Genomic DNA, 13,006 nt, shown 5'->3' with positions numbered 1-13,006 from the left:
CTTATGGGTAGAAAAGCCACACTAAGTAATTTACTACACCGCACTGCTGTTAGGAGTGTTCCTATTTTGAGCCAGTTTCCACCACCACAATCATTATCTTAATTCAGTTTTTAGAACTTTTTCACCTTCTTTCTTTTAACTCTTAAAACAGCTCCATGAGGTGAGCAAAAATATTTATAATTATGGTAATTTGACAGGCTAAACTTCCCAAAAGAAGGGATTAGTTAATTTAGCTAAAATGAAAGTGTAGTAACCAAAATATTCTGAATGTGATGACCATGGAAAAGGGTTTCTACAGTAATATTAAATTAAAGGATGAAAAAAGAAAACAATAAAAGTTTTTAAGCAATAGGAAAAAGATGAGCAAAAACCATTACAAGTAAAAGGAAGGACACAAATGACTTCTACATAAAAAGATGTTTAGTCTTACTGGTATTTTGTATGACCAACTTGTGGTTTGCCCAGGACTTTCCCAGTTTTAGTACTAAAAATCTTGCCTCCTGGGGACTCCTTCCCCCAAGTCCCAGACAAACTGGGTGGTTGGTCACCATACTATTAATCAAATAAATACCTATTAAGTCATTGAGATATTGCCTATAAAATTGTCAAAGATTTTGAAAAGAAAATACTCAGTAATGGTAACGTAGTGAAACAGCCACCTCTATGAAATAGTTTGACAGTGTGCATCAACAACTGTGGTGATGTTCATATACTTTTGACTATTAATATTACTTCTAGAAATCTAACTTAATAATCAGAAATACAGAGAAAAAACTTAGATTCTGCATACTGTCATTAATAATATTGAACTGACCTGACTGTCTAGCAGTAGGAGAAAAATAAAATACATTAAAGTTATCTCATTTGGTGGAATACCATGCAGCTAATTAAATTGTTTTCTAAAATGTAGTTTGGGAAATAAAGATCACAGAATATTAAGTAGAAAAAAGAATGAATCAAAGACACACACACACACACACACACACCCCACATGCATACATACACAGTCATACATTTACTTACATGTATTTGTTATTGCTATTTATCGTCATGTCAGTTCTGACTCACAGTAGCCCCATGTGTGCAGAGTAGAACCACTCCATAATTTTTTCAAGGTTGTGACCTTTCAGAAGCAAATCACCAGGCCTGCCTTCCAAGGTACCCCTGGGTGAGTTTGAACCACCAGCTTTTCAGCTAGTAGTTGAGCACTGAACTGTTTGTGCCACCTAAGGATTCCTACCAAATACATGGGCCCCTATGAATTCCACCCAGAGATCCATATACATACATAGAAAAGGAAGGCCATAAGGAAAATGTCAATGGTGTTTTTTCTTTAAGTGATAGAATCATTGTTTTAAACTTTCTACTTGTATTTTTCTTTTTTACAATGAATATTAACTCTTTTTTTGGGGGGTGGGGGAAAACAAACAAGTAATATACCAAACACTATATGCTCACCACCCAGAATGAACATTTGATAACACTTTTCGTATTTGTGTCAGCCTTTATTTTTGAAATAAAATGAATATAGAACCTTACAGATAAAGCTGAAAGCCTCTTTGTTCCCTATGCCCAGCCGTTCTTGATTATTCCCACCAGATGATGTTTGGCAAAGTCTAGAGACATTTTTGGTTGTCACTACATGGAGAGATCATTCCTGATATCTGGTGGGTAGAGGCCAGAGATGTTATTAAACATTCCATAATGCACAGAACAGTACCCACAGCTGAGTCAATACTGTCCAAGTGCCAAAGTTGAGAAACCTTGCATACACAGTCCCGTGCCTTCTACCTTACTGATGACTGCTGTCATTAATTTGGTATGAATCCTAATAATTTTGTCTTACATTGATGTCTGTGAGCAATAATACAGTTTTGTGTGATTTTTTTTAATGGACATAAATGGTATACTATTATATTTTACGAACCTTTTTTAGAACTCTTATTTTTTGGAGCTATCCATGCTAATATATAGATTTTGGTTTGTTTCTCTTAACTCCTATATAATTTTCCATTGATTTAATTTCTCATTAAATCAGTACACAATAATGCATATTTGTGCTTTTATAATATTTTGCTGTTATAAAAAGTGCTGCAGTGAACATTCTTAGGTATTTATCCTTGTGTACATTTGAAAGACTTTCTCTAAGGTATATTTACTTGTTACTAGAATTACTAGGTTGTAGGCTTAGTTAGTTTTTCTTTATTGATACTGGACTATTTGGATACAAATTAGTCTCTAATGTAGTTGCATCAGTTTTATGTTCCCACCAGCAGGGTTAGAGATTTCTCTTTTGCCAATATATAATATTGTCAGAATTTTTAAGTTTTGCCCATTTTAAGGATGAGAAATGGTGTCTTATTTAGGTTTATAATTACATGATTTCTAAAGAAAGGGTGAATGTCACTTTGAAGGTTTTTTGATTTTTCGCTTTCTACTTATTCAAAACTAGTTGGCCTGTTTTCTTACTAAATTAATGGTTTTTTCAAGTTGATTTATAGTTCTTTATATATTCTATGTATATATTACTCCTGGTGTTATGTATGTTGTAGATCTCTTCTAATCTATGTTTTGGTTTCTAATGTGTTTTGTCTTTTGACTTGTAGAAAGTTTTAATTTTGATTTAATCAAATGTATTGATCTTTCTTTGCATTTGAAGCTTCTCATGGCTTATTTAATCTTTAAGACATTTTTCCCACCCCAAAGTAAGAAAGATGTGCTTATAAATTTTGTTCCAATATTTGAAAGTTTTGATTTTTGAGTAATTTTTTGTATTATTATTTTAAATAAAAATAGTTGATTCTTAAGTAGAAAATGTATCTTATGTATATGTTTATGTATATATTACATATATGGTGAATAAACATATTTGGAATCTTAGTGTTGTGGTTACCTAGTGCTGCTGTGACAGGAATATACCACAAATGGGATGGCTGAACAAATATGAGTTTGGAGACTGGAAGTCGGAGTTCAAAGTACCAGGCTCAAGGGGCCTCGACCTTGGGCTTCAGCTCTGCCTCTTGCTCCCGGCCCACTGAAGTTAGAGGCATCTCTTCACTCAGGCTGCTACTGCCTGCTAAGGGTGCCAAGCCCAAGGTTGACAAGTAAAAAGGCATATTTCCGATGTTAGCAGACCACGAGGCAGGCCATTAATTCAAGTCCATTTTAAGTCCCAAGGTCGGCAGAGCATGGTAGGCTGCTGAACAATGACATGGCTACATGCAGAGTCCAAGCATGCCATAAGCTAGAAACCATTCCCAAAGCTGCTGCTTATATGCAGGAAGCAGACCACATACCCAAAGGCAGCTACTCAGCTGCTCACAATAGATTCCACCATGGAGTTGGTTACCAGTCTCATCATGGGGAATACTACATCCAGCTGCCCAGCCACTCAACCAGACCCACCCAAGTTGACACAAAAACATAACCACCATAATTTAAGGTAAAAGTGGAAGCATTAAGAAATGAAAATATTTTTCTAGTCAGAGTGTTAAAATAATGGATGAAGTTCTTAAAGTCTTATTTTATAAACCTTTATTTCATAATTTTATTTAGTAATTATGCGATAATAACAAAATATAATACTAATTAATTTTAAAAATTATTATATTCTATTTATTCAGATTTTTCTATTTAGCCTAGTTTTTTTTTAAATTTTGTTTTTGTTGAGAATACACAACAAAGCATACACCAATTCAACAGTTTCTACATGTACAATTTAGTGACGTTGATTATATTTGAGTTGTGCAACCATTCTCACCCTCCTTTTCTTAGTTGTTTCTCCTTCATTAACATCAACTCACTTCCCCTAAGGTTCCTATCTGATCTTTAGAGTTGGTTTTGTCAGTTTGATCTCATAAATAGTAAACTTTTAGTGACTTACTATCTAGGAAAGGAAAATTGTCAAAGACAACATGAGAACTAATACCCACATTTTCTCCTTTGAATAATTTTCCTAAAGATGCTTTTTTAAAAATTCTACTTCTATTTTAAAGTATTTTAAGGTTATTTATAAGTAATTTTAAAATTTATATATGCTAGTCTCTTCAAATTTTTCTTTTTTGTTATTCTTTAACCATTTAATTAATTCTGATTTACTCTCAACTGTTTGATCAACTCACTCATTTATGAATCCACTTTAAAGAAGCTTGCATTGGCCATGTAATATTTCTACTGTTATTACTTAGCCTTTTAGTGCTGTAGGTGCCAATTTTAGTTTGATCATGTTTTACTGTATATATCCAGTAATACATATGTACTTGGATCCACAATCAATACCATTGGAAGCAGCAGTCAAGAAATCAGATGTCTTATCGCACTGGGCATATCTGCTGCAAAAGACCTCTTTGAAATGCTGAACAGCAAAAATGTTGCTTAGTCTTTGAAAACTAAGGTGCATCTAACCCAAGCCATGCTATTTTCAGTAGCCTCATATGCATGTGAAAGCTGGACAGTGAATAAGGAAGACTGAGGAAGATTTGTTGGTTTTGAGTTGTGATGTTGGTAAAGAATACTGAAAGTACTATGGACTGCCAGAAAAATGAACAAATCTGCCCTGAAAGAAGTGGAAGCAAGAAAGGCCAGACTTCGTCTCACTTACTTGATCATGTCAGAAGGGACCATTCCCTGGAGAAGGATATCATGCTTGCTAAAGTGGAGGGTCAGCAAAAAAGGGGAAGACCCTCAACAAGATGACATAATGGCTGCAAATATGGGCTCATGTGTAGCAATCATTGTGAAGATGGTGCAGGACTGGGCAGTGTTTCTTTCTGTGGTACCTAGGGTCACTATGGGTCAGACGCAACTCATATGAGGGCACCTAACAACAACATATATGTATAATTATGTACATTCATGTATATATATGTGTGTGTGTGTGTGTGTGTGTATAAATGGTTCTTAATGAATAATAAGGTGCCTTGATGCTTGCTATTAAGTATGTTTAATAAGGAAAAATAAAAACTCTGATTCACTCTTGCATTACCAGGCTTAACTAGGGGAAAGATCTTCAGATTAATAATGATTTAACATTTAATTTCATGTCTCTTGATACTTTAAATCTATTTATATGTAAGCAACCTTTTTCTGAGTTTATATTTTATCCTTGAGTGTTTTGTACTTGTTAAAAGCAAGCTTGGGATAAAAGCTTAAAAAAAAATCTTTATAGGTTTTTCTCCTATAAATACTTAGGGTTATATTTTTGGGCCTATGGCTAAATCTATCTTGATCTTCTACAGGCAGTTCGTTTGGTTATTCAGAAAATTTTTATAAGTATCTGCTGTATGCCAAGCACTGATTTAGGCATTAGAGGTATATCAATAAACCAGGTGTGTTAAGTTTTCTTGTTTTCCTAGAATTTATATTTTACTGGTTCAGAGGAAAGGATAGAAAAGATAAAAAAATTAAAAAAAAAATAATAGATTGTGAAAAGTGTCATAAGAAATAAAAAAGATAGTGTGATAGGCAGTAGTTGGTTCAATGGGAGCTAGTTTAGGTAGGATGTTCAGATGAAATTGTAGTTACAACCTGAGAACACTGAGAAGAAGCCAGTATGTGAGGAGTAACATTTCAGATAGAGGGAATTACAAGTGCCAAGGTGGAGGGTGGTGGTGGTGGCGAGGTTGTTTTAGGAAGTATTAGAAGGCCTGTGTAGTTGGTTCATGTTAAGCATGAGTGTTCTGGCTACCTAGTGCCACTCTGATGAGAAATATACCACCAATGGGGTGGCCTTAACAAACAGGAGTTTATTCTTACAATTTGGAGGCTTTAAGTCCAAGTCCAAAGTGCCAGGCTCTAGGGGCTGGGTGAAAGCCCCTCAACCTTGGGGTCCTGCTCTGCCTCCTGCTCCCGGCCCACTGGAGCTAGAGGCATTTCTTCACTCAGACAGCTGCTGGCTGCTGAGGCTGACAAGCCCCAAGGTTGCCAAGTAAAAAGGCACAGTCCCGATATTACCAAACCACACGGCAGGCCATTAACTTAAGTCCATTGTAAGTCCCAAAGTCCATTGTAAGTCCCAGGGTCAGCAGAGCATAGCAGGCTGCTGAGCAATGACACGGCTACATGCAGGGTCCAAGTGTCCAAGTGTGCCAAAGGCTAGAGACCATTCCCAAGGCTTCTGCTTAAATACAGGAAGCAGACCACATTCCCTGAGGCAGCTACTCAGCTGCTCCCAGTAGATTCCACCATGGAGTTGATTACCAGTCTCATCATGGGGAATACTACATCCAGCTGCCCAGCTGCTCAACCAGGCCTAGCCAAGTTGACATACAAACATAACCATCACAGTGAGCAAAGGAAGAATGGTATTTATATGAGGTTGGAAAGTACTGAGAGGACAGATGTAGGGCTTTGTAGGTGTGTTAGACTGGGTTCTCTGGAGAAACAAAACCAGTAAAGCTTATATATATATATATATGTATATGTATATGTATATGTATATGTGTATGTATATATAGAGAAATTTATCTTAGGAAAATGGCTCACACACTTATAGATGTCAAGTCCAAAGTTCCTGGATCAAACGTCAAGCTGGAGGCTTTTCCCTACTCTTGAAGCCACAGGGGCTGAGGAGCTCAAGGCTGCAGGTAGTATACCGGCTGTTGACTCCAACAAATGATGAATCCAAGATCTCCAGGCCGAATGGTGGATTGTTCACTCATGGACAGTTGTAGGCAGCACAACAGAATCCCAATCCACAGAAGAATGTCTCTTTTCCCAGGATGTCCATAGATATACTGGAAGCAGGCCACACCCCTAGGGAAACTCCCTTTCAACAGATGGCCTGCTCAAAACATCTGATTCCATCATGGGAATAACCACATCACAACAGCTTAAACCACACAGAATTGTGGTCCAGCCAAGTTGACACACAGCTCCAGCTATCACAGTAGGCCATTGTAAGTAGTTTGGATTTTATTATAAGTACAATTGGAAGCCAGTAAATAGTTTTAAGCATGGATTATATGCTATGAATGTTATTTGCCCTCTTCTCTCCTTCTCTCTCGCAGTAAATACTTACTGTCCATTATTTGTAAGAGACCTCATCAAAGCACAGCCCCACTCTCTCAAATATGCTGTTTTAATACAACTAAGTATTGATGGGAGCTCTGGTAGCATAGTGGCTAAGACACTTGCCTGCTAACCAGACGGCTGGCGGTTCAAACCCACCAGCCACTCCTCGGAAGGAAGGTTGGGCAATCCTACTTCCGTAGTGATACTGCCTCGGAAACCCAAGGAGGGGTCGCTATGAGTCGGGGCCGACTCGACGGCACATAACAACAACAACAACAATAACAAAGTATTGATGGGAGTCAAAATACAAGCTATTTCTTATAGATTTAAAGTCTTCTGATGACCACCAGGTACTGTAAAAAAATAAAAATAAAAAATAATAATAAAGCCAGGTACTGACCAATTTTGAAAAATGACAACCTGCTTCAGCACTTGTCAGATTTTCATTCTTATCTAGGTTGACTTCTTATTTAATTTAATGTTGTCTAGAGACAGTATCTGAACTTTCTGACTTTGGACATTAGGGCATGTCGCATCTCTTTTTTCTTACCAAAGACCTAGTTTCTTCCTTGCAGTAACTTCTCCATGCTAGAACTCCATACTAGAACTATTAAGAAGAATTTTCTTCTCTGGCATTAATCTCTGGAAATGATTGAGAAACTCTCAGTTTAGAGGGAAAGTAATGAAAAAGACCAAACATGATTTTGAAGAGACGTATCCATAAATTTTAAGTGTCAGAAGCTGATAAACATGGTTCTTTTTAAAAACTTTGTTTTATTACGTACATACAGACATGAACATATCAGTTTTCACAAACTGACCATACCTATATACTTATTTGTCCGAAAAAAATCTCAGCCCTCACAAGGGAAATCACGTTCTTGACTTCCAGCCTCATAGATTAGTTTTATCTGTTTTTGAACTTTATGTAAATGGAGTTATATACTATGTACTCTTTTGTGTCTAGCTTCTTTCAGTTAATACTATGTTTATGAGATTTATTCATATTGTTTTGGGTAGTTATACTTTTTTACTCTCATTGCTACATTAGAGTCTATTTAGTGAATGTGTCACAATATATCCATTCTACTGTTGAACATTTGGGTTATTTCTAATTTTAAAGCTATAATGAACATTTAAAAAAAAATTTATTGTGATTTGGGTGAAACTTTACAGAGTAAATTTATCTTCCATACAGCAGTTCACATATGCTTTATCTCATGACATTGACTATAATCTCCCACAGTGCAACAGCCCTCCTCCCATTTCCTCCCCATAGTCACCTCTTCCCTGTGTTCTTAAACTCTCATACACTCCTGCCCCCCGAGCTGTCTCCCTGTGCATGCACAGCCCTTCTATTCTCCCATGATTGAGCTCTCCAAGGAGTGTATCTACCAAATGTCAATGTTCAGCTCATATGCCTATCTTTTGTTTGGCTGGAAACCACAGGAGTGGGTTCAATTCCAGATCTGAAAGGCAACTAGGGGCCATAGTCTCAGGGGTTTCACCTGGCTCTATCAGACCAGCAAACCTGGTCCCTCTTTATTTTATTTTTTAATGATTTTGAGTTTTGTTCCCCATTGTTTTCCCACTCTATCCAGGATGTCTTACATAGATCCCCCTCTGAGTGGTTGACAAGTGGTAGTTGGGTACCATCTAGTTCTGGTCTCCTAGTTGTATAGGCTGAGGATTGCATGATGTACCAGTCTTATGCATCTGGTTTTCTTCATTCTTCTTTGCTCTGGACGAGGAGAGAGCAGTCAATGCATCCAGGTGCCCATTTGCAAGCTTTTAAGATCCTAGTCACTAGTTGGCAAAGTAGGGTGTGGAACAATGTTTTGTGTAGTATGTTATGCCAATTGAGGTTGATATCCCCTGCAACCATGGTCCCAAGCCCACAAGTCCAACTACTCACTCCCTCTGGGTAGCTGGCTGTGGCCAAGAAGTGACTACAACCTTGTCCCTTGTCAGCTCTACTATATACCTAGAAATTCTTACAGAACATATAAATACACTTGTAGAACCCTTGCCAACCTTATATATGGTCATGGGCATACTCCCCCTTGCATAGACATACCTAATAGTTCAGCCTGTCCACTTACCTATACACTTGTATATCATTGTTTGCCATAACTGACAACGCAGTATTGTGTGTGCAAAAGGGTTTATCTTTTTTATATACTGAACATTCTTAAACATGACTTTTGGTGAACATATTTACACAGTTCTGTTGCGAATATACCCATGAGTTGAATTGCTGGGTCACAGGATATGCATATATTCAGCTTTAGAAGATACCAGTTTATACTAGTAGTAAATTCTCATTGCTCTGTATCTTTGCCAACACGCTATATCTTCTGTCTTTTGTTTTTCAATTTATTCGTTCTAGTTGGTTTGGAGTGGTATTGCATTGTGGTTTTATTTTGCATTTTCTTGATAACTAATGAAGTTCAGTATTTTTTCATGTGTCTGTTGATCATTTGGATGTTTTCTTTTATGAAGTGTCTGCTTAGCTCTTTTACCCATTTTTCTACTGTGTTTTTGTCTTTTTCTTATTTTATTGATTGTCTGTATTTCCAAATCCATTAATATTTCCTGCTTTTAGATACCTCCTTGTGTCTTATGATCTCCATGTAGCTGTGCTTAAAAATGTCATACATATATCCTTAACTGCTACATTTACCTTCCACCAGCCATTGTAGGGAACTGAAAGTTACCAGCAGAAAAGGTAAGGTAATTCATTATTAGCTAGTTTTTCTAGAATATAACCTTTCCTCACACCCTTGATTTTAACTACCTTGTGTTTTTTCTGCTCCCTTCCTTCTTTCATAGTTCTTGGGAAGTGTATAAATTGTTACTGGACAGAGGTAGAAGGTTTTCTCCCTTGACTTATTTTATTTATGAATTGTTTGATGCTATTTTTGATATCTTTGTACATTAGGCACAGGAGAACAGTAACTCCTTAAAGAAGAAGACGAAGTTTGTCAATTTATACACAAAAGAGGGACAGGACAAACTTGCGGTCCTGCTCCCTGGTCGCCACCCTTGTGATTGCCTGGGCCAGAAGCACAAGCTCATCAATAACTGCCTGATCTGTGGGCGTATTGTCTGTGAACAAGAGGGCTCTGGCCCCTGCTTATTCTGTGGCTCTCTGGTAAATTTTATTTTCTTTTACCGTGCTTTGTGTTAATAAACAAGCCCTAGTGGAACAGTGATTAAAAGCACTCAGCTACTAACTGAAAGGTCGGTGGTTCAGACCTACCAGCTGCTGTGCAGGAGAAAGATATAGCAATGTGCTTCTGTAAAGATTTACAGCCTTGGAAACGTTGTAGGGCAAGTCTGTCCTGTAGGGTCACTATGGGTCAGAATCAACTTAATGGCAGTGGATTGGTTTTTAGTTTTTTTTTTTTTTTTTTTTTAAGTGTGTTTTAATATGTAGGGCCATTTAGGCCCTTAGTAATTTCTTTTTTCCTTAGTAAATTTCTTCCTTAAGATGGCCAGTGAACTCAGCAGTAATTCAATTAGTCTAAAACCCAAGGTTATATCTTAGTTCTGAGGCTTGTTTGTAGGAAGGGCTTTGAAAAAGTACATTGTTGAGGGATCTAATTCTTATATCAGATTAACTTCAATTCAAGAGAACTTTAGGGCTTGAAATGGCAAAACATTTTGTCAAAGTCTTTAGATGTGGCTCATATCCTTAGGGGAACAGAGCCACTGTGACATAATCCTCAGGTCATTATAGTTTCTGTTTCTAGGACACCTCCTGTTATAGCTCTGCTCTGTCTGAGAGAATGACTTCAAGAATGTAGCACTAATGACTCTCTCACAAAAACCCTAATTAGCTGTCTAAAAAGCTTATACTGCCAGTTGAGCTGGCTGGCAGAAGCAGTGACATTTGGTGTTGGTGAAGGCATCCATTTTATATTGCTTTATTTTTCCTCCTTCTTTAATGAAGCCCTTAATTTTTTCCATATACTCAAAGAATAAGATGATAGACAATGTGTGACCTTAAAATGTAGTGTATACCAATAAAAATATTAATAAAATGACAGTAAATCTCTTCCCATATGGGCTCTCACTAGAGAGGTGCTCAACAGCTGCTGGTAGGAACTCTTTATGCTGTTGAGGCAACTGTTGGGAAGTACACTGTTTTTTCAAAGGTCCTTCGGATCCTTTAGTTTAAGAAACAGTAATGTAAAGCAGATTTGCTTAGAAGTCTTAAAGTTTTACAAGCTCAATAAGTAAATAATGTTCCAAGACAAAGAAAGAAAATACATAGTATAAAAGCTAGACTAGTTCTCATTGATTGCAACTATAATTTGCTGCATTTTGTGATTCCTTCTAAAAAGGCATCTCCTTATGATTTTTCTTGTAAGCATTAACCTTCAGGATTAAAAGTGGGAAGGCTTTATTTAAAAAAAAAAAAAGGTCTTGTGTTTTTTTCCCCCAATATTCTCAGTGGTAGTAACTCTTTGTCCTTTTAGAATAGGTTAGGTTTTTTTTAAAAAAAACCATCAAGTCATTCAGGACACTTGGGAGTGAGATCAGTTTTATTGTATGGCTTTGTCTTAGTTACCTACTGCTGCTATAGAAATGCCACAAGTGGATGGCTTTAACAAATAGAAATTTATTCTCTCATAGTTTGTTGTCACTGTTATGTGCCGTGGCGACCCCTCCTTGGGTTTCCAAGGTATTATCACTGCAGGAATAGATTGCCCAACCTTCCTTCCGAGGAGTGGCTGGTGGGTTTGAACCACCAACCTTCTGGTTAGCAGTCAAGTACCTTAGGCACTATGCTATTCAGGACACCAGCTCTAGGGAATGGGTTTCTTTCTCTGTGTTGGCTCTGGGGGAAGGTCCTTGTCTCCTTTCAACATCTGTAGGCCTGGCGTTCCTTGGAGATCTCTGTATTTCTTGACATCAGTCTTCTCATGTAAGTGGATACCTTGAAAGTACTGGATTTGAACCTAGGAGATTCCCAAAGCAGGGACCCTGGTTCCAAAGAACACACTCTTCTCCCAGCTTTTCTTTCTTGGTAGTAGCAGTCCCTCTCTCTAATCACTTCTGTCTTCTTTTACCCCTTGTAAGATAAAAGGTAATGCAGGCCACACTCCAGGGACAATCCCCTTATGTTGGATCAGAGCAATGGCCTGAGTGAAGGTATTGCATCCCACCCTAATCCTCTTCCATCATTATATAACTTCCACATTACATCATTGTATAACTGCCAAACCACTGAGAATCATGGCCCAGCCAAGTTGACATATAATTTGGGGAGGCACAATTCAATCCATGACAGGCTCATGAAAGAAGAGAGAAATAGAAAGAGACGTAGGGAAAAATTTGTTTGGATGTATATATTTTAGTATGTTTGTCCAGATTAAAAAAAAAAAAATACTAGCAATCTCATTTCATTGTAATATCTAATGTATAATTTGATGTTACTTTTCAGAATATTAAGCTAACATATAACTTTATTGGATCATGTAGTTTTGCTCTTATATTACTTTGTAGGTATGTACTCGTGAAGAACAGGATATTTTACAGCGTGATTCAAACAAAAGCCAGAAACTACTAAAGAAGCTCATGTCAGGTAGGCAGCATTCTTTTGATTGGATCACTGTGGTGATTTGTATATTTTGTTGTGTCTGTGATTATTTCTCTGTCTTGTATCCTAGTATGCAAGGTGTAGTTAATTCACCCATTTGTTCTACAAGCATTTGTTTTTTAGAAATAGATTATTAAAACCATAATAACATTGAGCAACAAAATAAATAACAGTAGTGTAGTGTAGTAAATTACTTTGTGTGGCTTCTCTACCCGTAAGTCTTTGTAAACTCCAAGGTGGGATTTGCTATGAGCAACTGAGGAGCTCTTGATTGCTGAAGGTGTCCACCTGGAGTATTTCTGTTGGGAGTGGCACAAAACAATGTTCTGGGAGGTGCCCACTCTCTCTCTCAGGTGCTTAGAGTTCTGATGCTATGATTGGCTAGTT

The 13,006-nt window shown here is 37.2% G+C and overlaps 1 protein-coding gene across 1 annotated transcript in view; it reads left to right on the top strand.

Annotated features, from left to right (window-relative positions):
- TRIP4 (thyroid hormone receptor interactor 4) overlaps positions 1 to 13,006 on the top strand; it is a 92,351-nt gene that overhangs the window by 18,603 nt on the left and 60,742 nt on the right. Inside the window, exons 4-5 of the mRNA XM_007958784.1 lie at positions 9,953 to 10,165; positions 12,526 to 12,604. Coding sequence (XP_007956975.1) covers positions 9,953 to 10,165; positions 12,526 to 12,604 — 292 coding nt within the window. The remainder of the gene's footprint in view (positions 1 to 9,952; positions 10,166 to 12,525; positions 12,605 to 13,006) is intronic.

Source organism: Orycteropus afer, unplaced genomic scaffold (assembly GCF_000298275.1).
Source record: "Orycteropus afer afer isolate SDZICR_OR568_19922 unplaced genomic scaffold, OryAfe1.0 scaffold00015, whole genome shotgun sequence".
Taxonomy (NCBI): domain Eukaryota; kingdom Metazoa; phylum Chordata; class Mammalia; order Tubulidentata; family Orycteropodidae; genus Orycteropus; species Orycteropus afer.
This window is presented reverse-complemented; position numbering and strand designations above follow the sequence as displayed.